This window comes from Panthera tigris, chromosome B4 (genome assembly GCF_018350195.1).
Source record: "Panthera tigris isolate Pti1 chromosome B4, P.tigris_Pti1_mat1.1, whole genome shotgun sequence".
NCBI classification, from domain to species: domain Eukaryota; kingdom Metazoa; phylum Chordata; class Mammalia; order Carnivora; family Felidae; genus Panthera; species Panthera tigris.
Genome location: NC_056666.1, coordinates 119,248,638 through 119,274,634, shown reverse-complemented (window position 1 = coordinate 119,274,634; position 25,997 = coordinate 119,248,638). Strand labels below are relative to the sequence as shown.

Sequence of the window (25,997 nt, the reverse complement as noted above, 5' to 3'; positions counted from 1 at the left end):
CTGGATTTTATTTTAATATTAAACGAAATGAAAGTAAAATTATAGAAAATTAATAACAGTACAAGTTCCCGTACTAGTAGCTGTTAAGATATAAAGCTGAGTAAGGTACCATTTTTGTTCTCTAAGTGCTTATAGTGGCAGGAGAAATGTGTGCCTAAATGGATAGATTACATTTTAATAATCCATTCACTCTCCTTCTTTCCTAGATAATTATTGAAAATTTTTCCTTTCTTCCCCAAACTTTAACTCTTTCCTCCCTGTTATTTCTCTGTGATCTTGACTTTGCTTTTACTTAACTGAGAAAATAGAAGCTATTACATATTTGAACCACCACATTTGCCAGTGGATGCGTATCTGCCTTCCTTCCTGGTGCTTTAAATGAACTTTTTAGGTTTGTCCCTAAGGCTGAGTCCTCTACTTGTGCACTGGATCCTCCCCTTAAAATACTATGCATTTCCCCCCCTCTCAATTGCATCATCTTTATAGGGACACAAAGATGTTACATTTCCCATCTTAAAAAAAAAAAACAACTCTTTCTTGAACCCACATTTCCCTCTAGTTCTTGTTCCCTTTTTCTGATCCCCTTCATAACATATTTAGAAAGAGTTGATTTTACTCATTATATCAAATTTCTTTCCCCCATTCTCTCTTGAAGCTACTACTCCATCTCTCTCACTCTTTAAATGTTTTTCCCTTTGGTGAAGGTGACTAATGACTGCCATATTGTTAGATCCAACAGCCAATTCTTTGTCATCATTTTACTTGATTTATCATTGGCATTGACAAATCTCCCTCCTCTTTGAAAGGCTTTTTTCTTTTGACATCTGAGTCACCATTCTCTCTTGCTTCTCTGCTCCTTCTTGGTCTTACTTTAAGTAGAGCCTAAGACCTTGAATGCCTTTCATTTAGCCTTACAGCTAGATAAATCTGTCAGGCCTCACACACCTGTTATCCAGAGGAGTTGGTAAAGGATTAAACCTTTCTGTTTTCTGTCCTCTTTTGTAAAGTCACACCTCTCTGTCCTCAGCCAGGCTTTGTTTAATTTCTTCCCAGTAGATCTTTACCCTGTAACTCTGTAAACCCCTGTAATAGTTAGCTATTGACATTGCCACAATATTCTGTTCAATAAACACAGAAATCTCAGTAGTATATAATAGTAAGCAATGGCCTTTTTTTTCTCATTCACAGGTTTGCAGGTAATCTGGGGAAACTCTGCTTCAGGGTGTAAGTTAGCTTGCTCTGGTCTATGTATAAATTCCCTTTTTCCTGGTCTATGTATATATTCCTGGTCTATGTATATATTCCCTTTTTCCTGTATATATTCCCTTTTTCCTGACTAGCCAGAACATGGCCTAAGTAAGCTCAACCAACAAGGCACATTTTAGTATCTACTTGTATCATGTAGATGCCATACATTGGCTAAAGCAAGTCACAAAGCTAAGTGCCAAATCAAGAGGTGGGGAAATATACTTCAGCCATGTAAGTGGATGGTGCTGCAGTCATATGACAAAGGGCATATGAAACAAGGAGCGAAGAGTGTAATCTACTCCATCCCTATTCCATGGTTAACTGCTCTCATCTTCCTGATCTCTAAGTATCAGAGTGTCCCAGGGCTTAGTACTTAGACCTCTTTTCTTCTCTGTCTGTACTTACTTTCTAGTTGACCTCATCCAATCCCTTGACTTCGACTGACATCTTTGTCTGACAGTAACCAAATTTATTCATCTTGCACCTTACCCTGAGTTCTAAATTAGGTACATAATTGCCTGCTAAACATATCTATTGGATGACTAGTGGGCATCCAAGCAACATTTCCAAAACTGAGCATCTAGCTTCCATAATTCCTTTTCCCCAGATTTGCCCATCTTCCAGTCTTTCCCATTTCAGCAAATGGCATTACCATCCTGCTAGTTGTTTGGCCCCCAGACAGAATTTCTTTCATATTTTACACGCAGTTCCTCAAAATATCCTATTGGCTTTGTGCTCAAAATATATCTAGAATTTCACTACTTTTCATGCCCTCTACTATCACCACTATAGCTTAAGTCTTGTACATCTCCTGCCTCCTGCCTGGTTTCCCTGCTTTTTTTGTTGCCTCCATATTAGTCTGCTCAGGCAACCATAACAAAATCCCAAAACAGGGCAACTTAAACAACACATATTTATTTTCTCAGTTCTGGAGGCTGGAAAGTCTAAAATTCTGGCCAATTCTGTTTCTGGTGAGAGCTCTCTTCCTGGCTTGTAGATGACTGCCTTCTTGTTGTGTCCTCAAATGGCCTTTTGTGCAGAAAGAGAGCGAGCGAGAGAGAGCTCTGGTGTGTCCAACTCTTATAAGGACACAAATCCCGTGAGAAAGGTTCCTACCCTTATGACCTCATTTAATGTTAATTACTTCCAGAAATGCCCTGTTTTCAAATACAGTTGCACTGTGGGTTAAAGGTTCAACATATGAATTTGGGGGTAAGGGGTGGACACAAACATTCAGCCCGTAACAGATTCTTTTCAATCTGTTTTTAACAAAGCAGACATTAAACTAAACCAGATTATATCACTTTACTGCTCAAAAAACTTCCAGTGGCTTTCCATCTCACTCGGAGCAGAAGCCAAATTCCTCACAGTGGCTGACAGGTGTCTTATACAACTTAGTTCCACTGCCTTTTTGAAGCCACCTCTAACTATCCTTTGCCATTTTTTCACTTAGCTTAGCCCTAGTGGTATTGTTGCTCTTGCTGGAACATACCAGATAAGCTTCTGCCTCAAGGCCTTTGCTTTACTAACCCACATGACTTCTACCTGTGCTTTCTTCAGGTGTCTGGTCAAATGTTACCTTACCAGGGAAGCCTTCCCTGACCTATCTGACTCACCACTCAAGCAGCTTCTTTTCCTTCCCTTTAACTGAAAATCCATCTTCCCTATTGGGATACCATATTCCCACCAGCAATCTCAGGCCAGGCTACTAGGCACTATGCTACATAAATAAGACGATTTGTTCCCTGTCCTCATGGAGTTGAAGGATTAGTAGAGAAAACAGGAACTAAAACTATAAATGAAAATTACCAATTGTATTAGTGCCATAAAGGAAATACACTGGTTGCTATGGTTTTGAATGAAGGCATGGGGATGTCTCTCTTAGGATGTGCCACTTAATTGGTCCTAGCCCAAGATGGTTTATAAGAAAGAGAATATACATAGAGAGAAGTTGAATGAATACTCAGAGAATTTCTGGAAAAAGGAAGCATTATAAGAGGGGTGCAAGATAGTACAGTTACATATAATCAGTCATTTACCATGTATTTATGGGGTGCCTGCTTTGTGCCAGGCATTGCCTACTATGTGCCAGAGAATATAGTAGTAACAGAATAGAAATTGTGCCTACAGAAGGGAAGATGACTCTATAAAGGTATGGAGTAAAGAACAGTGAGATATGGGAGAGGAACTCAAAGTTATAGCAGTTCACAGGAAATTTCTTTGGTTAGCTGTTTTATTGCCAGGTTGTGGAAGAGTGTGTATTTTTATGTAGAGTGCAAAGATCCAAAGAAGAGACTGAAATTGAAGATGCAAGAGAAAGGGTGAAGATACTTCATGAAATTCAAGAAGTGGCAGGGCGTGATAGATAAGAGCAAAGTAGAGGATTAGCTGTAAGGAGGATAACAGAAGAAAGGACAGGTAAAGACAGAGGCTGGAATTACCTTACGTTAAATAGGAAAAGTCTGCCTTTGAATAGGAGGAACATTATTTCTGAATTATTTGAAGACACATTTCTCTTATGCCACCCCCCTCCTCAATCTGAACTTTCTTATAATCTTCAGCTATTCTTCACATGATGTTTTTCTGTCTTTTGTCATTTGGGACCCTCTTCTCTGGGTAAATTTCAATCTGTCAACGTTCCTGTAAAAGTTTATTACCTACAGTTGAACACTGTATTCTAGCTATAGTCTAGCTAATGCAGGATACAAAAGAACAGTTTCTTTCCAGCTTCCTCTGAAATCATGTGTAGTAAAACCTTGGCTTGTGAGGATAATTTGTTCTGGAAATGTGCTTGTAATCCAAAGCACTTGTATATCAAAGCAAATTTTCCTATAAGAAATAATGGAAACTCAGATGATTTGTTCCACAACCCAGAAATATTCATATGAAAATGATTAGTTCTGTAACATATTACAAAATAATAAAGAAAATACAAAATATAAAGAAAAATAACCAAATTAACCTGCATTTACCTTTGAAAACCTTTATGGCTGGTGTGAGGGAGACAAGACAGGAGGGTTATTGGGTAGGACGACTTTCACTGTCACTAGTGGAATCACTTCTATCTGTTGGCTCAGTGAAATAAGCCATGCAACTTTAGTTTCATGCAACTTTAACAGGGAACTTATCCAGTGACACTTGCTTTTGCTTCCTTTTGAGGATTTCGCAGAAATGTGAATTGCACTGTTGTGAAATAGATTCATCACTCTCATTGCTACAGCCTTATTTGGGTGGTGCTTTCCTACAAAATTTTGCATTGTTTCCCACGTTTCACACATGTCCCTAATCTCATTTGAAGTGTGGGATTGCTCCACCTTTTTTTCCTCCTGCTCTGCAGATGAGATGCAGATGTAGACTTATAAAATCTTGCAATTTCAGCCATTCACATACCTCATTTATACTTCTCGATGACTTCCGTCTTCACTTCCACTGTAATCATCTCCTTCTTACTGCCTGTCTTTTCAACCTTTTTCTGCATGGCCATTGTATATGCTCCCTTGGATGGTGACTACAGTACAGTGTTAATAAACTTGTCATACACTGTATTTAATGTAACTGGCAATAAGGCAACAGAGGAAAGGGTCTATGTCTGTAGGCAGCCTGACCTAGAATGAAGCAGAGCATTCTTAAACTTATTCTTGTATGGAAAAGGGGAGGACTGTCCGTCAGTGCTTTGAAGTGACAAAAAATACACTAGTGCTAGTTGTGGGCATCTTCCAACGTTCTGAAAAATCATTGATTTCTGCCAAACATCATGGCCTGAGACCAAGCATCTGAGCTTGGGAGATGATCACCCAGAGTCTGCAGCAAGACAGAGAGAAGAACTTTTGGCTCAGTTGTGATCATATGCCATTTGGCATCACTTATTACTTGTATTACAAGACATCGTTTGTTAAATTAAAAATTATTAGAAATGGTTGCTTGTCTTGTGGAATGTTCACAGAACAAGTTACTTGCAATCCAAGGTTTTACTGTATTTATAAAGGCTAAGATGTTCTTATCTTTTAAATTCTTTTATCCTAAGAGATGCCCATAGGGCTAATTGGTACTAGCCAGTGTGCCTGTGGTTGTTACTGCCGAGTTAAATGCCATTCTAGTTGGCTTTTCGTTATCTCCGTTGAAGTTATCTTTATTCACAGGTTCTTATTTCTTACAATAGTTATGGGTCTTGCTTCTCATAGTTTTCATCTCCACTGGTACCTGTGCTATTTTATCTGCTGATCATCACACAGTCTTTATAACTTGTCATCTTTGTTCTGTTTTCTCCTTTAATAAAGAACTGGTCTTCCTTTATCTGGTCACTCTCTTTTGTAAGCTCAGGAGGACTATGTTAGAGTGTTGAATTCAGAAGGGGGAACCAGTGCAGACAAGCTCTGACATCTCTACATCTCTTTTCTATCTGCTGTTTTGGCAGTCTGGTGGAATACATAACCCAAGAAACCATTTTAAAACACCTTGAAATTCTGTATAAAATATAACAAAGATCTCTTTATATGTGTGATTGAACTTCCCACAGAAGCCACAGGAATACATAGGGCTAAAAACAAAAAGGAAAGAAAAACTCTGGACTTAAAACATGGTTTCACCCTTTCCTATCCCTTATCTTGTTTTTTCAGCTTTGGTGCTACTGAGATTTGGCCTTAATAGACATTTCAAATCAATAAGCTAATTTCTTTTGCCTTCATCAGCAATTCAACTATTGACATTACTATGTATATCATTTTATTTTCTGTCTTAGCTGTTTTCATTATAACTTGTGTTCAGAGGGATTTTTCTTTAGCAGTGCTGAGATATGAGTGCTTCATAGCTCATTACTGGATAAATTTTTAAGTGTTACTGTATTATCAACCACATAACTATCTGTTTTATCTATCTTGGAAATTATATTTTATTTTATTTCGCTTTATTTAATTTCATTATCTTATTTTATTTTTTGAGAGAGAAAGAGAATGCATGCAAGGAGGGGAGAGGCTCAGTCGAAGAGAGAGAGAGAATCTCAAGCAGGCTCCACACTTAGCGCAGAGCCGACGTGGGGTTAATCTCACAACCCTGGGACCATGACCCAACCTGAAGTCAAGAGTCAGACGCTCAATCAACTGAGCCACCCAAGAGCCCTGGAAATTATGCTTATTTTAAATGATTAATTAAAAAAATGGAGAAATATAATCCATGAGAAAAGCAGTACCAAAATCCTGGGGTTGAGAGGATTTGGGTTCATCTATTTCGGTGCTATTTCTTTGTTATTTCTTTGTATTCCACTTGCTTAGCACATGTTTTGGACTAAATATTATTTCATGAAAATACAGTTTTTCAAGATTTGGCGAGTTATGGATTATAGATTTGGAATAGAGCACTGAGAATGGTACTAATTTGAATGAGGGTGATAGACGCAGACTCAAGGTAGGGTGTGGTAAACTGGAGAATATTCTGTAATTAACCTGTATTTTGATAAGGAAAAGTTCATAGATGTGACATATTTAAATTTCATACTGTTTATGATTAAATGTGATACCAGGAAATGGTTCCTGATATCACTGTTTACCTTAAATTTATGAGGACAACCCATTCCATTTTGACAGTTCTCATGTTCTCTTACTAATTACAAAGAAGCTAATAACCTTCGATTTGGAAAAATTGATTAATTTTTTTTCATGCTAAAAATATGTTTATCATCTGCTAACCTTTTCTAGTTTTATTCAAGGAGTCAGGGTCTCCTTATCCATTGTATAAAAATACTAGTTCTATTTAACATAACCTTTTTTTCTTGGAATAATGTAAAGGAGATTATCTATCTATGCACACATACACACACTATATATATATATATGTGTATATATATATATATTTATGTATATATATATTTATGTATAATTTTAAAATATTAAAATATTGAGACTTTTAAAAAGTTTTCTAATTGCATTTTTAACAACAATAATACTCATTATTTTATAAGTAAATAAAATGCTTTTTAAGTCTTATTTGTTGTTTATCTTGTTTAGCATTCCCAATAACCCTATCTAGTTTTTAATACTTTCTTTATTTACAAGCTATATGAATTTTCAGAGATATTAAGTGATTTTCCTAAAGTTATATAGCAACTGAAAGCTAAACTGTCACTGGAACCCAGGTCTTTTACATCTGCTTCCTCCTGAAGAATTGTTTATTTATAGTGAAGTTTACATAATTTCATTTCCTAGAATAGTCCATTTCAGTGCCTACAGTGCCCACTCTACTGTATCAGAGTATCTAGGAAACCAAATTAGTACAAAAAAAGTAGACATTATTGTTATATTTTTATTTTCTTAAAAATTTTTTTTAACATTTTATTTTTGAAAAACAGAGAGAGACATGGTGTGAGTTGGGGAGGGTAGAGAGAGAGGGAGACACAGAATCTGAAGCAGGCTCCAGGCTCTGAGCTGTCAGCACAGAAACTGAAGTGGGGCTTGAACCCACAAGTGGTGAGATTGTGACCTGAGCCAGAGTCAGCCACTTAACTGACTGAGCCACCCAGGTGCTCCTAGTGTTATATTTTTAAATATTAGACTTAGCCTTCTCTTAATCATTCTCTATTCAACATTACTTCTTGGACCTCTAGTCCTTCTGAATTAAATTCATAGAAATTCTCTTTTTAAGGATCTGTAGTAATCACTGTTTGAAAATGTCTTTATTTTGCTCTCATTCTTTGAAGATAGTTTGGCTGGCTATAGAATGCTAGATTGGTAGTTATTTTCTCTTGACACATGAAGATATTATACTTTCTTCTGGTTTTATTGTTTTTGTGGAGAAGACAGCTGTTGATCTAATTTTTATTTTTAGACAGTTTTTTCTCTTAGGATGTTTTTAAGGTATTCTCATTATCTTAGGTGTTCTGTAGTTTGCTGTAATATATTCACAATGTATTCTTATCACTTAACCTTGTTTGGTATTCCCAGAATTGAATATTAGTATCTCATTAATTCTGGAAAGTCTTTAGTCTTTGAATTACTTATTCCTGTCCTCTTCTTCTAGAACTGAGTCGTACTCTATTCAGTGTTTTACATTTTCCGTCTCATGTTTCTTTGAATTGCATTATGTACTTAAAAAAGAAATCCACCATCCAGTTCAGTACTTTTTTTCCCAGCTGTATCTTATCTGTTATTAAACCTTTCTATTTAAAATATTATGTTTTCCATTTTTAGAAGTGCTATTTAGTTCATTTCAGATCTGGCCAGTTTTAATACTCCTCTTGTTCTTTAGTTATATTTGATATCTTCTTTTCATGGATCATATATATTTTTCATATTCTGTAGCTGACCATCACATAACATGTGAAGTTTTTATAGGTTTTATTCTTTTATTCTTGCTCATGGCTTGTTTTCTTTAATGTTCAGTGATTTCTGATTTTGAATTTGTGTTTCTTAGACTTGATCTGTTGGAACTCTCAGAGGCCTGAGTTTAAAGTGTATTATTTTCACAATGGATTTGTATCTGTTTCTGCTAATAAGCATTTATATTTGCCTTGGTACTACAAACCCAGGATCACTTAATTCTACATTTTTCACTCAGGATTGGAGGGTTAGGGGAGCACAGAGATTGTGTAATTTTGATCCCAAGACCATGTGAGGGCAGAACTATGGTTAGAAATTCTTAGGGGGAGGGTGTTATTTTTGCTACTACTGTACTCCACTTAGAACTATGATCTAGATAGGAATTTTTAATTTCTCCCTCTGTGCAACACATTTATTATTTTTTTTAACTAAGGATGTTGTCCTTTACAGATTTTAGGTTTTATTTTTTTAAAGTAATCTGTGCCCAACATGAGGCTGGAACTCATGACCTCAAGATAAAGAGTTGCATGCTCTACCATTGAACCAGCAATGTGCCCTCCAGAGGTTTTAGATTTTTGCAGGAGCCCTTGATCTATCTCTCAGCTTTCTTGGGCTTCTTTGTCTCCTGCCCTCTCGCACCTTGAGTAGCTGGTTAAAGCCCAGGCACTAGTCTGCCATGGATTGGCAGTTTCCCTGGAACAGTTTCCTGCTCCAGTACTAAAGCCCTGGGTTCATAGTTTCTGTCCCCACTTCCCTTCCCCAGGCTCTGAGGAATTCCGTTATTTTTCCTTTTCTTCCCTGTATTTAAAATGTAGTTTAGTTTTTCAGAATATTTAAGGTATGCTATTCCAGGGAGAGTTTTTCTAACATAAAGTCCAAATTTTTTTAAGAGTGGAAGGAAATAAAATTAGTAATCAGAAAATTGCTTGGGAAACACAATAAGAGTGAAAAGAATTAGATTATTTCAAAGGGTATTTTTCAGAGAATCAAAAAATAATGTATTTGTATCCCATATTGAGATTATTTCTTAAGGAGCTGAATACATTTCCATAGTTTATTTTTCCTTTTGTACAGTTTTAGAAAGTATTTATAAATTATTTTTATTTCCATTTTTTATTATTGTCTGTACATATCATGACAGTCAAACTATAATTCAGATACATTGCAGTCATGCTTTTTTTTGAAGATAAATTTAGATCACATTGATTCTCAGTCTCCTTAGTAATGCATTTGTAAATCATTTTAGAGTGGGTTAATTATGCAATAGGATTTTATTGATTAACAAAGCTTTTACATTATATATTATTTTATAATGATATTTTTACTTTGAACTGAGATTAGAATCCCACAGTAGAGATCAGTTTTAGTACAAGGAGACAGAGTTGACATAATGACATTATTCAATTTAACACACATACATGTATGCAGGAGGACCTGCATTAGATTTTGTTCTTAGAATTTCTTCTTTTATTCCATAGTACCTTTCTGTCAGGGTGTGCTTAGATTACAGAGAATATGTACAAATACATAAAGTCACAGGATTTTTTTTAACTTGTAAGCATTCCTAATACAACTGTGCTTCTTTCTCTTTTTCCTTTTTCTTTTTACTTTTCTTCCTCTTCTTCTTCTTTTTTTTTTCCAGACAGAAAAGGGGAGTGCACTTCATGAAGCAGCTTTATTTGGAAAGGTGGATGTTGTGAGAGTTCTGTTAGAAACAGGTAACTATTGTGATTCTCCATGGAGCTTTTTCTGCCAAATACAATTTCTATTTCAGGAGTAGACAAAGGGAAATGGCACAGTTCTTTCATAATCACCCTTACTTTTTACCTTTACTCCACATTGCAAGTGCATATTCATATCACATAGAATTGAGCCTCAATGTTTAGATAAAATTGATATAAACGTGCACCTCCCTTTACTCAATAGACTTGTCAGTAAAAAGCTTTTAGAAATTACAATTGTATACATTGAAATCACATTGAAATATACTAGAGAAATTACCAAAAGGAAAAAGAATTCTCTGCCTTCCACAAGAGAGAGGAACTGATCCTTATGAAATCATGACAATTGCTCGGTTTATCGAAAACATAATATTTCCCTAGATTATTATATTGGGAACTGTGATTAATAGTGTTCCCTATCTTTAAGGCATATTTACCTTGTTATTTCATCAACTGAGTAGCTATTGTTTGTAAGCTGCAATGATTTAAAGGGAATGTTTTAGAGGGAATGCTTTGAAGGAATAACAAAGAGGCTTATTTGTCTTCATATGTATATTATGAATAAAATGAAGTAAAATTGGAACTGAGGTTGGATTTTTTTAGGATCAAAAAGCATGGGTACAAATTCATACTTGGAAACTATTGATGTGAGTTTTTTGTGCTACAGACTACATTTAATGTATTTATTTTCTGCTGTAAAAAAATGGAAAACATTAGCTGACTGTGGCATTTTGGTTGTAGTTATACTGAGTGAAAATTTCATGTACATTTAATTTGGACATGTAACACGGTAATATAATAAATGTGTTATAAGCAACCAATTACATATGTGCTGGTCACACGTTTCTACACAAATTTAAGCAAATACTTAATAATCTTATTATGATGACCTAACATTTGAGGCCGGATTCTGAAAACTGGCTTTGTTTGCAGTTAGATGTTTAGAAAGTTTATAAACTTTTTTGGGGATCAGTGAAAGTTATTTGTTACATGAAAATAAGTTCTTCAGTACAATAAATATTTTTAGAATTAAAATAATTCCAAAGGTGTTTTAATTACAAAACAAGAAGTTTGCTCACCAGGTAGATGATTGAATGTTGTTTGCATTGAGTATAATCTTACATAAATAAATATGAGATATTTGACTTTGTAGCTGGACAAATAGTATTTGGACAATAGTTCAAAATAATCATGCTTTTTCAACTTTTGTGAATACTTAAGTATTCTAAGACTGTTGTTATATTATGCACATGATACTTCATTATTTAAAATGTTTTTACCAAATTACATAGAATATATATATCACAGGACCATTATACTTTAGGAATTCATGTTCTAAATCAATAATATTTTTCAGCTTGATAGTGTATCATTTAAATAGCTATAATCCAAACTGGTTATAATTCTAAAAAACAGTCTGGGGCGCCTGGGTGCCTCATTTGGTTAAGTGACACTTGATTTAAGCTCAGGTCGTCATGATTTCATGGTTTGTGAGCCCCATGTCGGGCTCTGTGCTGACAGTGTAGTGCGGGAGCCTGCCTGGGTTCTCTCTCTCTCTTTCTCTCTGCCCCTCCCCTGCTTGCATTTTACTCTCTCTGTCTCTCAAAATAATTAAAAAACAAACAAACACACACCAATCTTAATGATTGGGTCAGTGCCCTTTAAGACTTAATTCATTGTCAAGAGTGTTCCTTCTCTTTGGTAGCATTAGACCTCCACCTTATTTCTTTCTTTTTTTTTTTAATGTTTTTACCATTTATCTATTTTTGAGAGACAGAGAGCGACAGAAAATGAGCAGGGGAGGGGCAGAGAGAGAGGGAGACAGAATCCAGCAGGCTCTAGGCTCTGAACTGTCAGCACAGCCTGACGCAGGGCTCGAACCCACGATCTGTGACATCATGACTTGAGCCAAAGTCAGACGCTTAACGGACTGAGCCACCCAGGCGCCCCTCCACCTTCTTTCTTACTAAAATCGTGTGTGTGTGTGTCTAGGGTTTTAATTTTTTCTAAAAATCACTTTCAGTGCTTGATCTGTATATGTTTGATACTAGAACAGTTGTATGTTGACAGTATCTTCTGATGACACTTCAGTGGTGTACATCTAGTGGATTTTTCTTTTTCTTTCAGGAATTGATGCCAACATAAAGGATAGCTTAGGTAGAACTGTCTTAGACATTCTGAAAGAACATCCATCTCAGAAATCTCTCCAGATTGCAACACTCTTACAAGGTAAACAGTATTGAATGATGGATGAGTTTGCCTTAAAGTTAAGATTAAATTAAATCTACCATAGTTTTCTCTTGAGTTTTTGAGTTAATGTTTACCTTTGAGTGAACTTATTTACATTTTTTTCTGGTAACCCTTAAACTAAATAATAATACTTCTTAATGTTTTATTTCTGTTTTAAACTAATCAGTATTTTAAGAAAAGCTAAAGTGGTTTTTCACTCATTTGCTATTAAAAGGGTTTTTTTAATCCATATAGCAAATATGTAGTTATGAACTTGAAGATAATAAGCCTATAGAGTGATTATGATTAAGTATTATCTTACACTTGAATAATGCTTTAAGAATTTACAGGTTTTTTTTTTATTATTTTGCCTGTTTTCTATAACTTTGTGAGATAGGTAAGTCTGATATCATTATTCTCCTTTTTGCACATGAGGGGAACTAAAGCCCCAAGAGGCTGATATATAACCTATTCTAGGTGGTAGAACTAGTACATAAATATTGGGTTAACAACAAAAATTGTACTTAACTGGAAGAATACAGATTGTTTCCTCCCTAATCCAGGAGTACAAGATGATTTGGTCTTGCCAGGCTTTGTTTTTGATAAAGGTCATTAAGTAACTGTATAGTTAGTGCAGCATTAGGTGTCCTGAAGGTTTGACAACCATGTAGGTACTACTTTTTCATTGTAGGATTATATACTTCCTTACTTGATCTAAGACTTTTAATGGGATTTAGATTTAAATACTTTCCCTTTTGGGACATTTGGGCTCAACAAATGAGTGGATAAAGAAGATATGATTATATACATATACACACACACACACACACACCCAATGGAGCGTTACTTGGCAATCAAAAAGAATGAAATCTTGCCATTTGCAACATGGATGGAACTAGAGTGTATTAAGCTAAGCGAAATTAGAGAAAGACAAATATCATATGACTTCGCTCATATGTTGAATTTAAGATATAAAACAGATGAACATAGGGAAGGGAAGCAAAAATAATATAAAACAGGGAGGGGGACAAACCATAAGAGATTCTTCAATATAGAGAACAAACTAAGGGTTGCTGAAGGGGTTTTGGGTGGGGGGATGGGCTAAATGGGCAAGGGGCATTAAGAAGGACACTTGTTGAGATGAGCACTGGGTATTCTATGTAGGGGATGAATCACTGGATTCTACTCCTGAAGTCATTGTTGCGCTATATGCTAACTAACTTGATGTAAATTAACAAAAATAATAAATACATAAATGCGTAAATAAATACTTTCCATTTTTGCTTTATGATTAGGCCTGACATGTCGTATGTTCCCTTAAAAACCCAGACATTGGGGCACCTGAGTGGCTCAATCCGTTAAGCATCTGACTCTTGATCTCAGCTTAGGTCTTGAGCTTAGGGTTGTCAGTTGGGCTGTGTCAGTTGGAGCCCTGCGTTGGGCTCTATGCCTAGCGCTAAGCCTACTTAAAAAATACAACAACAAAATAACAAAACAAACAAAAACCAAAAAAACAAAAAACAGACATTTGTTCTACCCTTTCCAGTTAGCTTCTACACTGCTCAGTGGTGATTATCCCCTGATTGTTACAGATTGGTGGCAAGTGTTAATAGGGGAGGAAGCTGGGATTGTTTCCTTGGATGTCAGTTGGGAAGCTGAAGAACAGCTTTATCCTATGAGAGATAAATGAATTAAAACCAAGTCAGGCAGGTGATACATAGATACAGGAGTCAACAAAAGCCAAGAGGGGTAAAAAAAAATGTGCTACAGGAGGTCATTCATGCTGTCTTCTCTATCTTCAAAACCTGTCAGGGAAAGGAAGTCCCCTGCAATTTTCTCGTTAATAAATAACTTAATTACAAGTCAAGTGCTTATAGAGATAAATCAAAATACATGAGTAGCTCTTCATATTAATTCAAATCAGATTGAATGAAAGCTAAAAAAAAGAAAAAAATGGTACATAACATTTTTTCTTCCCCTTCTAGGTGCTTCATATTTCATATTGAACTTTTGTATCTAAATTTAAAAAAAAAACTGAGGCTTGTGAATATTATGTCTTTTGGGAAAAGCAAAATAAATGTCCACTAAAAAGAGGGTATGACATAATTCTAGACATTTACTGCATTGATTTAACTTAAATGAAAGTGTTATTACATAGGAGTTAACTATCTGTGTTCTCTTAAGTGGTCAAGATTCATTACGTATGCCAACTTGTGATAGGGTATATGGGACATCTTTGAATTTTTAAAATTATTGGTGGGTTTTAGAATGTAAATGTATTATCTATATTCTTTGCATTCCTGGGTCACACCAGTGGTACATTTTAAGTTTTATGAAAAATTCTTATTTCACTAAAGCCAATTTAGAGTACATAAAATTACTATTTGTGTCCTGGAGGAGGAATTCACTTTACATAATTACTGCATTTGGTCAAAAAATTTAAGGATGGAATTCCATAGGTTTCTTTCTTTTCCTAGTAGAATTTTCCTAGTAGAAATGCCCTTAGGTAGAAACTGTTTGGATAGTATGAAGACACAATTGTTTGGAATGAGATCAAACTTTTTTTTTTTCTTTTGTCTTTTTTTTAACTTTATTTTTTATTTTTTAAAATTTACATCCAAATTAGTTAGCATGTAGTGAAGCAATGATTTCAGGAGTAGATTCCTTAATGCCCCTTACCCATTTAGCCCATCCCCCCTCCCACAACCCCTTCAGCAACCCTCAGTTTGTTCTCCATATTTATGAGTCTCTTCTGTTTTGTCCCCCTCCCTGTTTTTATATTATTTTTGTTTCCCTTCCCTTATGTTCATCTGTTTTGTCTCTTAAAGTCCTCATATGAGTGAAGTGATATGATTTTTGTCTTTCTCTGAGTGACTAATTTCACTTAGCATAATACCCTCCAGTTCCATCCATGTAGTTGCAAATGGCAAGATTTCATTCTTTTTGATTGCTGAGTAATACTGCATTGTATATATATACCACATTTTCTTTATCCGTTCATCCATCGATGGACATTTGGGATCTTTCCATACTTTGGCTATTGTTGATAGTGCTGCTAAGAACAAACTTTCTTAACTAGTTTTTAAGAAAAAGATTCCTTCTGAGTACAGTGTAAGTAAAAGATTCCTATGGGGAGAGATCAGTTGATTTAATCCTTTAGATGGAGACTACAAACTAGCCACTGTGAGCTGAATGCTTTTGGCAGATAGCAGATTGATTTTGTTTAGATTAAATATTTTTGGCCACCCTGTGTTTCCATAAAAATTGAATTGGCTTTCAACATTTACAAATGTAGGGTTTCAGCTAAAACTTCAGAGTTTTGTTGGTTTCTCAAAAAATGCAGGCTTTTATTTTACTTTACTGTCGAACTTTGGATGGGGCACCTACTTTCTGGTTAATCCTGCTCCACATGCTTTCTGTTTTCTCCATGATATTGGGGCTGAATATTCATTGACATTTATTCCTGCATTCAGATGCTTAGAGTGAGATGTTTTCTTGTCCCATGTTTATCTGGCTGTGCCTCTTATTAGCTGTATGAACATGGCCAAATTAAAATCCTTCTCCTTGATCCCCCACTTATTCTCTATCTCTCAAAAATAAATAAACATTAAAAAAAGTGGGGGGAGGGCCTCCTGGGTGGCTCAGTCGGTTAAGCGTCCGACTTTGGCTCAGGTCATGGTCCCACAGCTCATGGGTTCACGCCCTGCATTGGACTCTGTGCTGACAGCTCAGAGCCTTGAGCCTGCTTTGGATTCTGTATCTCCCTCTCTCGCTCTGTCCCTTCCCTGCTCATGTTCTGTCTCTCTCTCTGTCTCTCAAAAATAAATAAACATTAAAAAAATTTAAAAAAATAAAATCTGATCCTTGAGTTGTCATCTTTAAAACAGATTGTAAGAGTGTGTGTCATTGTTTTGTGAGGATCAAGTGAGTTAATTTATATTACTTAGAATACTGCTGGGTGACATATTTAAATTTTGGCTGCTCTAATATTATTATGTCTTCATCAAAGTTACAAAAATGAGAGATAGGCTGAGTGTGAAATATTACTTTAGGAATAATGGGAGAGAATGTTATTTCTTTGTGGAAGTAAAGCTTAATGTGCAATTATGCTTGTCTTACAAGAGTAAACACCATTATAAACTTCATTCATGTTACCTAACTGGTTGTGGTGTCCCTTGAATTTGATGTTCCTGTTTAGATATCAAGTCTATTCAAAGCATCTTTAAGATGGTTTTAAATCCTCATGTAGAATACACTTAAGGAAACTAAGGGTGTTATTTTATCTTTAACAGGTGAATTTATTTATAACAGGTGAAAGAATGTGTCAAATTTAGTTTCCACAAAGTTTATGAGTCTCTTCCAAAATATCTTTTAAATTTTAATTAAAAAGATTTAAATTAATAGCTCATCATCAAGTTCTTTCAGTTTTTTTGGTTTTTTGAAGTTTTTTTTTAAAAACTTAGGATATATTTAGGATATGAGGAAATAAATGAAAAGCTGATCACCAGAAGTAAAACATAAAGTTTAGTTATTTTAAAATAAATGAATTCGACTATGTAATTTCAAAAACTTGTGTACACAGAATATTTAGAAGGTGTGGGAAGATCAGCAGCCCTTGAAGAACATGTACATGAAGATACAACACAAGAAATACATATTTCATCTCCTGTTGAATCTCCTTCCCAAAAGACTAAGAGTGAGTAGTTAATTATAAAGCCCTTGAAATAACACTAGACCTTTATGTCCAAATTTGTTCTATACGTACAAAAAGGCTAACACTTGAAAATTTGAGGCCTAATAACTTATATCTTATACTTTGTATTTTATCCATTTTTCAGTTTATTGAACTCTTCTATTTGTCAGGCCCTATTCTTGGCCGTGACACAGTAGCTAGCAAAATTAGCAATCTCTGCTGTCATGATATATACATGGACTAGATATTTCACACTAGATTTGTTTTCCAAAATGTATTTTTAATGTAGAATAAAAATATTGATATCTGGATTATAACAGCTGGAGTTTTATTTTTTCCTAGAAGAAATTAGAATTATAAAGTACCTTTCTGAGAATGATTAGAAAAACACATATTTGCATGTAACCTACAAAATATTCATGTTTTGACAGATGATGTATGTTATTTATGTTACTTCTGTGTTTTTCCTTTATGTCACATAACATAATTTTAGTTTATTACTTATATAACTATTTATCTAAATACGTTCTATTTCTTTTTATTGAACCTAGGATGTAGGCTCCCAGCACCATTTAAAATTTGTTAATGAATTCTGTCATATGAAAGATTATTAAAGATTAAATGTTATAATGAATGAAACCTTAGGAATTGTAATTCCAGATGTTTTTATGCAATATGTATAAATGAACCTTCAATACTTATTTCTATTTTGAAAAAGAATAATAATAGGCAAAATTGGGATTTCTCCTTGTCTTTTAATTTAGTCTTTTCATTCTTGTGTTAATTATGGTTCAGTACCTTGTTTTCAACATATTTTCTGATTTACTTAATGTTGTTTGTCATGAGTTCTGTCACTATACTAGTCATATTTTTATTAATTAATAGGAAATTTTAGCAATAGCCTTTCTTAAAACTTTGAAAAAAATTACTGCCTTCTTATAGGTGAAACTGTGACTGGAGAATTATCAAAACTCTTGGATGAAATAAAACTCTGTCAAGAAAAGGATTATTCTTTTGAAGATTTGTGCCACACAATATCAGACCACTACTTAGATAATTTGAGCAAGATTTCAGAGGAAGAACTTGGGAAAAATGGAAGCCAGAGTGTAGTAAGTAAGGGGGGAAGGAAGACAATGTGTCTGTCTTTGCCAATTCAATGTGTATCTAAAAGGCAGGGATTTGTGCATTATCCTATCTTCAGATTCTGCCAGTGTCAAATGTCAAATTCCCTATTGCTCTTTTCCTGATGTTCATTGGTATTTTACTCTCACTGCATGTGTAGGGGAAGGACTGCTTTGATAAATCACTGATAGTTTGTGATGATCTTGCTACTGTTGACTTGCTTAATACATGAAATCATAGTTTCTTTGATTATGTTCTTTAAGTCTCACTGAGCATGATGATAATTGGTTTCCAAAGAAAGAAAAAAAATCTTCCTTTTGTCTTTCTTCCCCAAGTTCTCTATGAATTTAGTCTACCCCATCTTGATTAAAGACAGAGCTGGGCTATGTGTGTATGTTCCCCAGTCACTCTGTATGTTATGGTAGGAGAGAGACATTTTGGAAAATTTGACCTCCGTAGTTTTATAATCTTATTCAAATCCCTTATGCAACCTACAAGCTCAGAATCTAAATCATGAGTTAGAGATTACTGATCATTTGGATTTCTATATTAACACAACAGCAAGAAAAACTATAGAGCATCAATCAGTTTAAAATTAAGATTTGTATACCTATTTTGTGTCATATAGAGGTAGGATTTATAGGGTGTACTGGTATTAAAGGAAATGCATTATTATAACATGAAATCTTTACCCACTTTTAGAACTTAATTTGTTATAGAAACATTATGCTTTCTTCAAAAGCTAATAAGAGTGTATTGTGTTAAGTATGTCATATTATTTATGAAAACTAAAAACATTGCCAAGTATAGTGACCATAAAGAGAATGTTTACTTCATTTAACTACTTACTGTGTGCTGACCCTTGTTTCCCAGCATAGTCTAGCTCCATGGCTAGTCTTACTCCTTTTGTTTTGTTTTTTGTTTTTTTGTTTTTGTTTTTGTTGCACTGTCTTCTTTAAAGCATTGTATTATTGGCTCCAGTAAAACTCCTTATGAATAATTATGATTAATTACATATATACTGAAGTAAATACATGCAAGTTTTACCAAATGAAAATTTTATATTAATGAAATATTTACTGTAGTGTCAGTGTACTTTAATGTCAGGACAAAATTTCCTGTTTAAAAGTCTAAAACTTATATATTATCTCCAAATTACAAACCAATTACATTTCAACATTTCCTTGAAGGTTGGTTACAAGTTTTTCTTTTTTTTTTTTTAATTATTTTTTTGAAGGTTGCTTACAAATTAAAACATATTTATCCTGTATAAATATAATGTGTGGTGTTTAGGTTTTTAGGTTTGTTCCTAAAGATTTCTCTAAATTGACTATACTTCTGGTCCTCTACTTCTAAACCCACAAATTTCTGAAAGCCCTAGTTTTCTCAACCAGTGGTCTCTAAACTTTTTTTTTCTTGGTTGTACATACCATAGTAAACAAATTTTAAGTAAATCTCCCAATTGCATGTATTCATAAATGATGTATATCTATTACTATTTTAAGAATTTGTGCTATAAATTAGGGATATACTGCAAGAGAAATTCAAGTAAAAAGGATACAGAATAAGTGTAAATAGAAGCTCTATTTTTTTTCCTTTTAACTCATTGAGTATCTAGTGCACCCTGGGGTCTGCACTGCACACTTTACTTGGAGACCAGGCTTACAGATTTCATGTAGTGATAGCAGGGATTTTAGTATTATGAGGGTAACATAGTTTAGGGGAACGTGGTCAAATATTTTTTTTGTAAGTCTAAGACTCTATTGTGATAGTAGCAAGAGAGAAATTAATGCTCGTAAATTGAACGGAGTATCTTACAATTCAAGCATCCTTTCATACAAGAAATCACTCTTTGTTCCTGTGACAAACCTTATATTGTGTTCCTTGAAAGTATTGTCATATTAAATAATAAATGTTACATGAGGCAGAAAAGCAGAGGGTACATATGAGTAAGGCAAGTAGTTTGATTTATCTGAAATTAATGATAGAGTTTATAAAGGGAGAATATGGGAGATAAAATTAGAAGGATAGGTTGAGGTCAGGCCATGGATGATTTTGAATGTCAGGATAAGAATTTTGGTATTTATTTTTTAGAAATCGAGAAAAATCTAAAGGATTTGGGGCAGATAAAAGACATCATTGGAAGTGTCCTTTCAGAAGATTAATCTAATAAAAACTTGTTATCAATGTTTAAAAAGTAATCCGATTACTTTGACCCTTCTCAATAGTCTGTGTTTCTTTTGGGTTCATTTGCATTTGTTGAATATTTCTGTTCATCAAAAATGTTTTTTCAGAGTTTGTCATGAATTGTACTCTCAAATTATGCAAAAAATTAAGTACTTATAGATCACCTAATATAGATGTTTGTTACCATGTTGTAAGTTATAGGATTTACTTTATTTATTTATTTATTTATTTACGTATTTATTTATTTATTTAGAGAGTGTGCATGCACTCACACGTCCACAGTAGGGGGAGGGGCAAAGGGAGAGAGAGAGAACATTTTCAGCAGGTTCTACACCCAGCACGGAGCACAGTGTGGGGCTTGATCTTGACCTGAGCTGAAATCAAGAGTTGGACTTAACCTATTGAGTCACAAAGGCGCCTTACGTTATAGGATTTATGATAGCAGTAATGAAACATGATTCCTGACTTAAAGGAGTTCAGAATTCCTATTCTAAGAAGGCTTTAGTCACAGTGTACAGTAATAAGATTAAGATGCAAAACACCAAATATATATTATGAGTGCTGACATTTATTAGGTGCTTGCTATTCAAATGCTTTATATGAATTAAGCCACTTAATCCTCATAGTAAAGCTAACTGTGGATTTATAGACTGGAGAAATGACTCAGCTGGCAAGTGGCAGATCTAGGATTCAAACTCAGAGCTAATATCTTTAATTTCCAGCTACATTTCTCATGATAAATTACCCGGTGGTCAAAGGAAATTTTTTTTAAAGGGAGAGACTAGTGAAGACTTACTGGTAGTCACTGAAGGCTTCATGGAGGTAGGGAGAGACCAAACTGGGCTCTAGTGGAAGAGGAGACATGTCTTGTACTTATTTTGGAATGAATGAATGAGTGAAAGGGAAGATTCCAGCTTGCAGAAACAATGTATGCAAAAGCAGAGGTGAGACATAGCATATGATTTGAAAAGAATGGTTTATTGTAAGAGTTGATTTTGGAAAGTAGTGGGAAACAAATTTGGGTAAGTAATGATAGTCCCTAACACTTATGGAGCACTTTATTTCTATTAACTGATCTAATCTTCACAATAACCCTATGAGATAGGTAGTATTATTCCTCCCATTTTACAGATGAGAAAATGGAGGCACAGAGGACTTTTATGATTTTTCCACATTTACACAGTAATTGCCAGACCCAGGATCTGAAAACCGGCAGTCTGAGGTTGGTGCTGTATCTGTTACTGCTCAACGGCTTTGTTTGGGGAAGATACTTAGATTTGGGAAGCTAGTCAGAAGTTTAATATTGTTGCTGAGGAGAATATACTCTTGAATAGGAGAGTTCTGTCTTATAGGTGACATTTTGGGAATATAAAAATGGTAACTATGGTCAGATGTTCTGGGAAGAGACTTGGAGATTCTCAGCAATGGATATATGTTAGACTTATCTGGAGAGGCTTCAACATATACTGATACCGTCAGGTACCATGTCCTGACCAAGTAGACCAATGAAATCAGAATTGTTTGAGGTGGCTCTGAGCCTTGTTTATTTAAAAAACTATCAGCATACTGTTGGTCTACAGGACTAAAAATCTGCAGGGTCTTACTGAAGTAATTGAGGTAATTGAGACCTGAGATACTGAGTCAGAACTGAGATCTTGATAACACTGCAAAATTATAGAATTTTAGAGCTAGAATAAGTCTCATCATAGGTATCCAGCCCAATTATCCCACTCCCCAGTGTAAGAGCTTCTAAAAAATCTCTTGAATTTGAAACATTTTCAGTTTATCATCAAGGAAAATTCCCAGTATGGTCCAGCCATAGTCTTAAATTAAAATTATTTCTGTGTTATATTGGAATGTTAAATGTGGAATAAGATTTTTGCTTATCATTCACATTATTGGCTGAAAGATGGACATTTGGGTTCAGTTAAAATTTAATTTTAGGTGATAAGAAATACCCAACTTGTTCATTGTATTATGACAATTCCAAAAGTAATTTAAAAGAAATTAAAATGTAAGTAAAATATGTTTTGTAGCATTTATATTATTAATAAATGTATTTTACACATTAATGATGTATCTGAATTTTGGAGATATTTTAACTGTTAGTTCAGTTTAGTTTTCATTGCCTTTTTTTCTTCCAATAGAGGGCACTCTAATTCAGTAATTTAAAATACAAAATCAGCTGTCTTATGTAAGAACTTTTACTTTTGAATAAGAGGTTTCTGGTTTTATTAAAATATTAGCCTTAGGTAGTAGCTTGAACAATTTTACTAATACAAGTGAATTAAAAGTTAAATTCTTATTATGACTGAATGTATTTGATTGAAGGTTTTACATTTAACGTGGAGGCCAGCTCCAGTTAAAATCACATTTTCTCTTGCATAAATTTTAATTCAAAAGTCAGTCTGTTTTAAATGCTTTTATAATATGCATATGGAGCCATTTTCTAAGTTGAATTAGAACATTATATAATCTAGAATGTAAATTTTGAAGAAATATAAATATCTTCACATTATTTAGCAACCCATGAAATTCAGAATTTTAAAAGAATATAAAATAATCCGGAAAAATGTCCTATTCCCTTCATTTATTTTCCCAAGTCATATATTCATTGCTTCCTCCATGTGTGTACACAATGTGCACAACTCTTAAATGTGAATACACTATGCCACAAAATTTGATTATAGCATACAGGTCATTAGAGCAGACTTCAGAATCTACATTTCAGGAAAACTTTTTTTAAGATTTAAAATAGAAGAAGCATTATTGCCTCATTAGCTTATGTTTCTAAGAAGTAAATAGGAAGCTTATGGGATGAAATGCTTTATATGGTTTTTCTCCTAAGGGAAACTTGGATACAAACAGCATGTAAAACTTACTGTTTGAAAGGGATTGTATTGGCAGGTTATGTGCATTATAAATCAACCAGTACACTTCTTTTCTGTTCTTTCACATTTTTTTTCCAATGTAAAATCTTTAATTACAGGTGAACCTTCTGAAGCAAGATGGTTTACTTTAGTATATCAAGATTTTAAGATTCAGCATTTCATTATTTTATACTAAGCTTCTATAATCTGCTTGAGAAAACTCTCAGGGGAGTTGTTGGGGGTTATCTACAGAAAAATATACTTAATTTGGTGCAAGAATTCATCAGGTCTTAAAGGTTAGTAGAATCGAACTAGGTTGCCTAGAATACAAATGGTGTTTCTAAAATTAAGTTTACTTTCAAAAATATAATTTCTAGAGCTTAATATCAGGAATGTACTGATTTCAGAATTGTGAGAGACTTTGGTGGTTGTGTCATCCAGTTATATTCAGAGCACTTTGGGAAATGAATTTTCTGAAACGTAAGATAGAGCGTTCTTGCAGGATTATAATTGACTCTTCAGCACATGAGTTTTTTTTTTTTTATAGTGGAACTTAATCTTAAGCAGCAGTAACTATTAATCTTACAGGGAGTATTCAGAATATTTCTAATTTAAATAATTCATACCTTTTATAGTTGAACAAATTTTTTTGGCAGCAGTGACTCAGGCTGCTCTGTACTAAACCTAGGCTTGGATTGTCCTAACAGATTTTTCAGGATTTAGGGAATGCATAGGTTTTGTTGACTTACATTAATATTTTGAAGTTAATAGTGTTAACTGTATGTGTGTACCATATGTACATACAAGGAGAACTTCATAATCAGAATGGTAAGTCTTTTATCCCTCCTTTCATCCCAGGAAGAACTTGTACCTGTAGTGAATCTAGGAAGGTCATTGAGATATCCTTGGCTTCTAGAAGAGAAGAGTCATTTTTATGAACTTCCAACACAATTGCTTCTACCTTTCATGACACATCTCTTTCTTCTGCTTTGTGTTGTGTATGTACACATTTTTATATTGCTTCTTACAGACTTCTTGATTGTTGGGTCTATATTTGATTGATATCTATAATCACATCCTGCCTAGCACAGTACCTTGCATGTAGTGATCTATCAGTGAAATTTTATTGAATGAATAATTGCATGAAAAGGCAAACACTGCATGAAAGAGTACATATAAACCCATGTAAATAAACCATTTTTATTGAGAAACATGTTTAATTATTTGGACATGAATTACAGAGTCCAAGGACAGGTTTTTGCTGTTCTGCCACTTACTAGGAGGGTGATATTTGAAAGTTGTGGATCTTTCCAAGTTTTAGTTTCCTCCTCAGTTAAAATAAAAAAAGTTTAACACGACTTTCTGTCAGTCATAGAAGAAGAGCTACTCTTTTTGTGCTGCTAAAGACATGCTATTTTTATTTTTGTTTCATAGATTTTGTCCCAACTTTGTCCACACTTTCAAATAACTACTCAATATCAACATAAAGGGGATTTCTCTACTGAAATGCCAAATGTTCTATTCTTGGATGGTCTTCGTCAATATTTTGCCATGAAAAAAAAGTCATCTATCATACTTAGGTCTGCACATGTTAGAGAGGAATAGCAAACATGACAAATAATTGAATTTATATGAAAAATTACTTCAATAAACAGATTCTTGCTTCAAAGTAAAAACAGAATTCAGTGGGAGTTATAATAAAATAAAATACTATATTTAGATTCCTAAAAATTCTATGGTTTAATTGTAAGATTAGAGTGATTTAATTGGGGAAGAAATGCACACAGAAAGTTCTGGAGTATTTAAATGACCACAGCTACAATGTGAACAGTGAGAAGTGGCTGCTAAAAATTAATAAACACTTGCCCAACTATCATCTCTGCAAATATAATGCTAGAAGCTAACATTTATATTGTACTAAGTTTTAACTATGTTTTAGACATTGTGTTAAGCATGCTAAAATCATTGTCTTTTTTTATTCCTCACAAAAGTGCCATGGGTAAGTTTTGTTATCCTCAATGTGGAAATCGAGAGTAAAATAACTTGTCTAGGGTTATAGAGCTACCAAAAGGTAAAACTGGGATCTGAATTTAGGTCTGATGTCTTACAAGGTCTTGATCCTAACCCAGTGGTTAGTCATGAAAGTCATGTCATCAATGGTTATTAGTGACAGTCCTTAAGTCATTAATATCTTCCAGATTGACCCACCCTCACCTTTTCATCATGCTTGCCATTTTGCAGATACATACTCTTATTACTGCTCACTGAGTTACTTTGAGTCTTTTATTCTGTCCACACGCCTTTAGTGTCTCCTCTTCATTTGCTGCAGCTTTTTCTTAACACTACTGCCAAGTCAGTATGCCTTAAGTGCAGTTCTGATCATGCCAGTCTCCTTCTCAAAGCTAGACCTGGTCCTCAGTGTAAAAATTAAATATAGACTTTTAACTATGGCATTCAAGGCTCCATCTTCTAGCTTCATTATATGTTTCCAGCTTTCTCCCATTAATGTCTTCGAGAAATAGAATGTTTTGATAAAATGGGTGACTCTCCAGCACATCTGTCTCTACTTATCTCTGTCTGTGTTCACAATATTTCATTCATATATGATTCTTTTCTCTAG

At 34.3% G+C, this 25,997-nt stretch overlaps 1 protein-coding gene across 9 annotated transcripts in view; it reads left to right on the top strand.

Moving 5' to 3' along the window:
- The window catches only part of ANKS1B (ankyrin repeat and sterile alpha motif domain containing 1B), a 1,065,991-nt gene that overhangs the window by 180,858 nt on the left and 859,136 nt on the right, over positions 1 to 25,997 (top strand). For all 9 annotated transcript variants that reach the window (XM_042992986.1, XM_042992985.1, XM_042992982.1 and 6 more), the window contains exons 5-8: positions 10,198 to 10,273; positions 12,404 to 12,505; positions 17,088 to 17,201; positions 18,141 to 18,307. In XM_042992986.1, the coding sequence (XP_042848920.1) occupies positions 10,198 to 10,273; positions 12,404 to 12,505; positions 17,088 to 17,201; positions 18,141 to 18,307 (459 nt within the window). The remainder of the gene's footprint in view (positions 1 to 10,197; positions 10,274 to 12,403; positions 12,506 to 17,087; positions 17,202 to 18,140; positions 18,308 to 25,997) is intronic.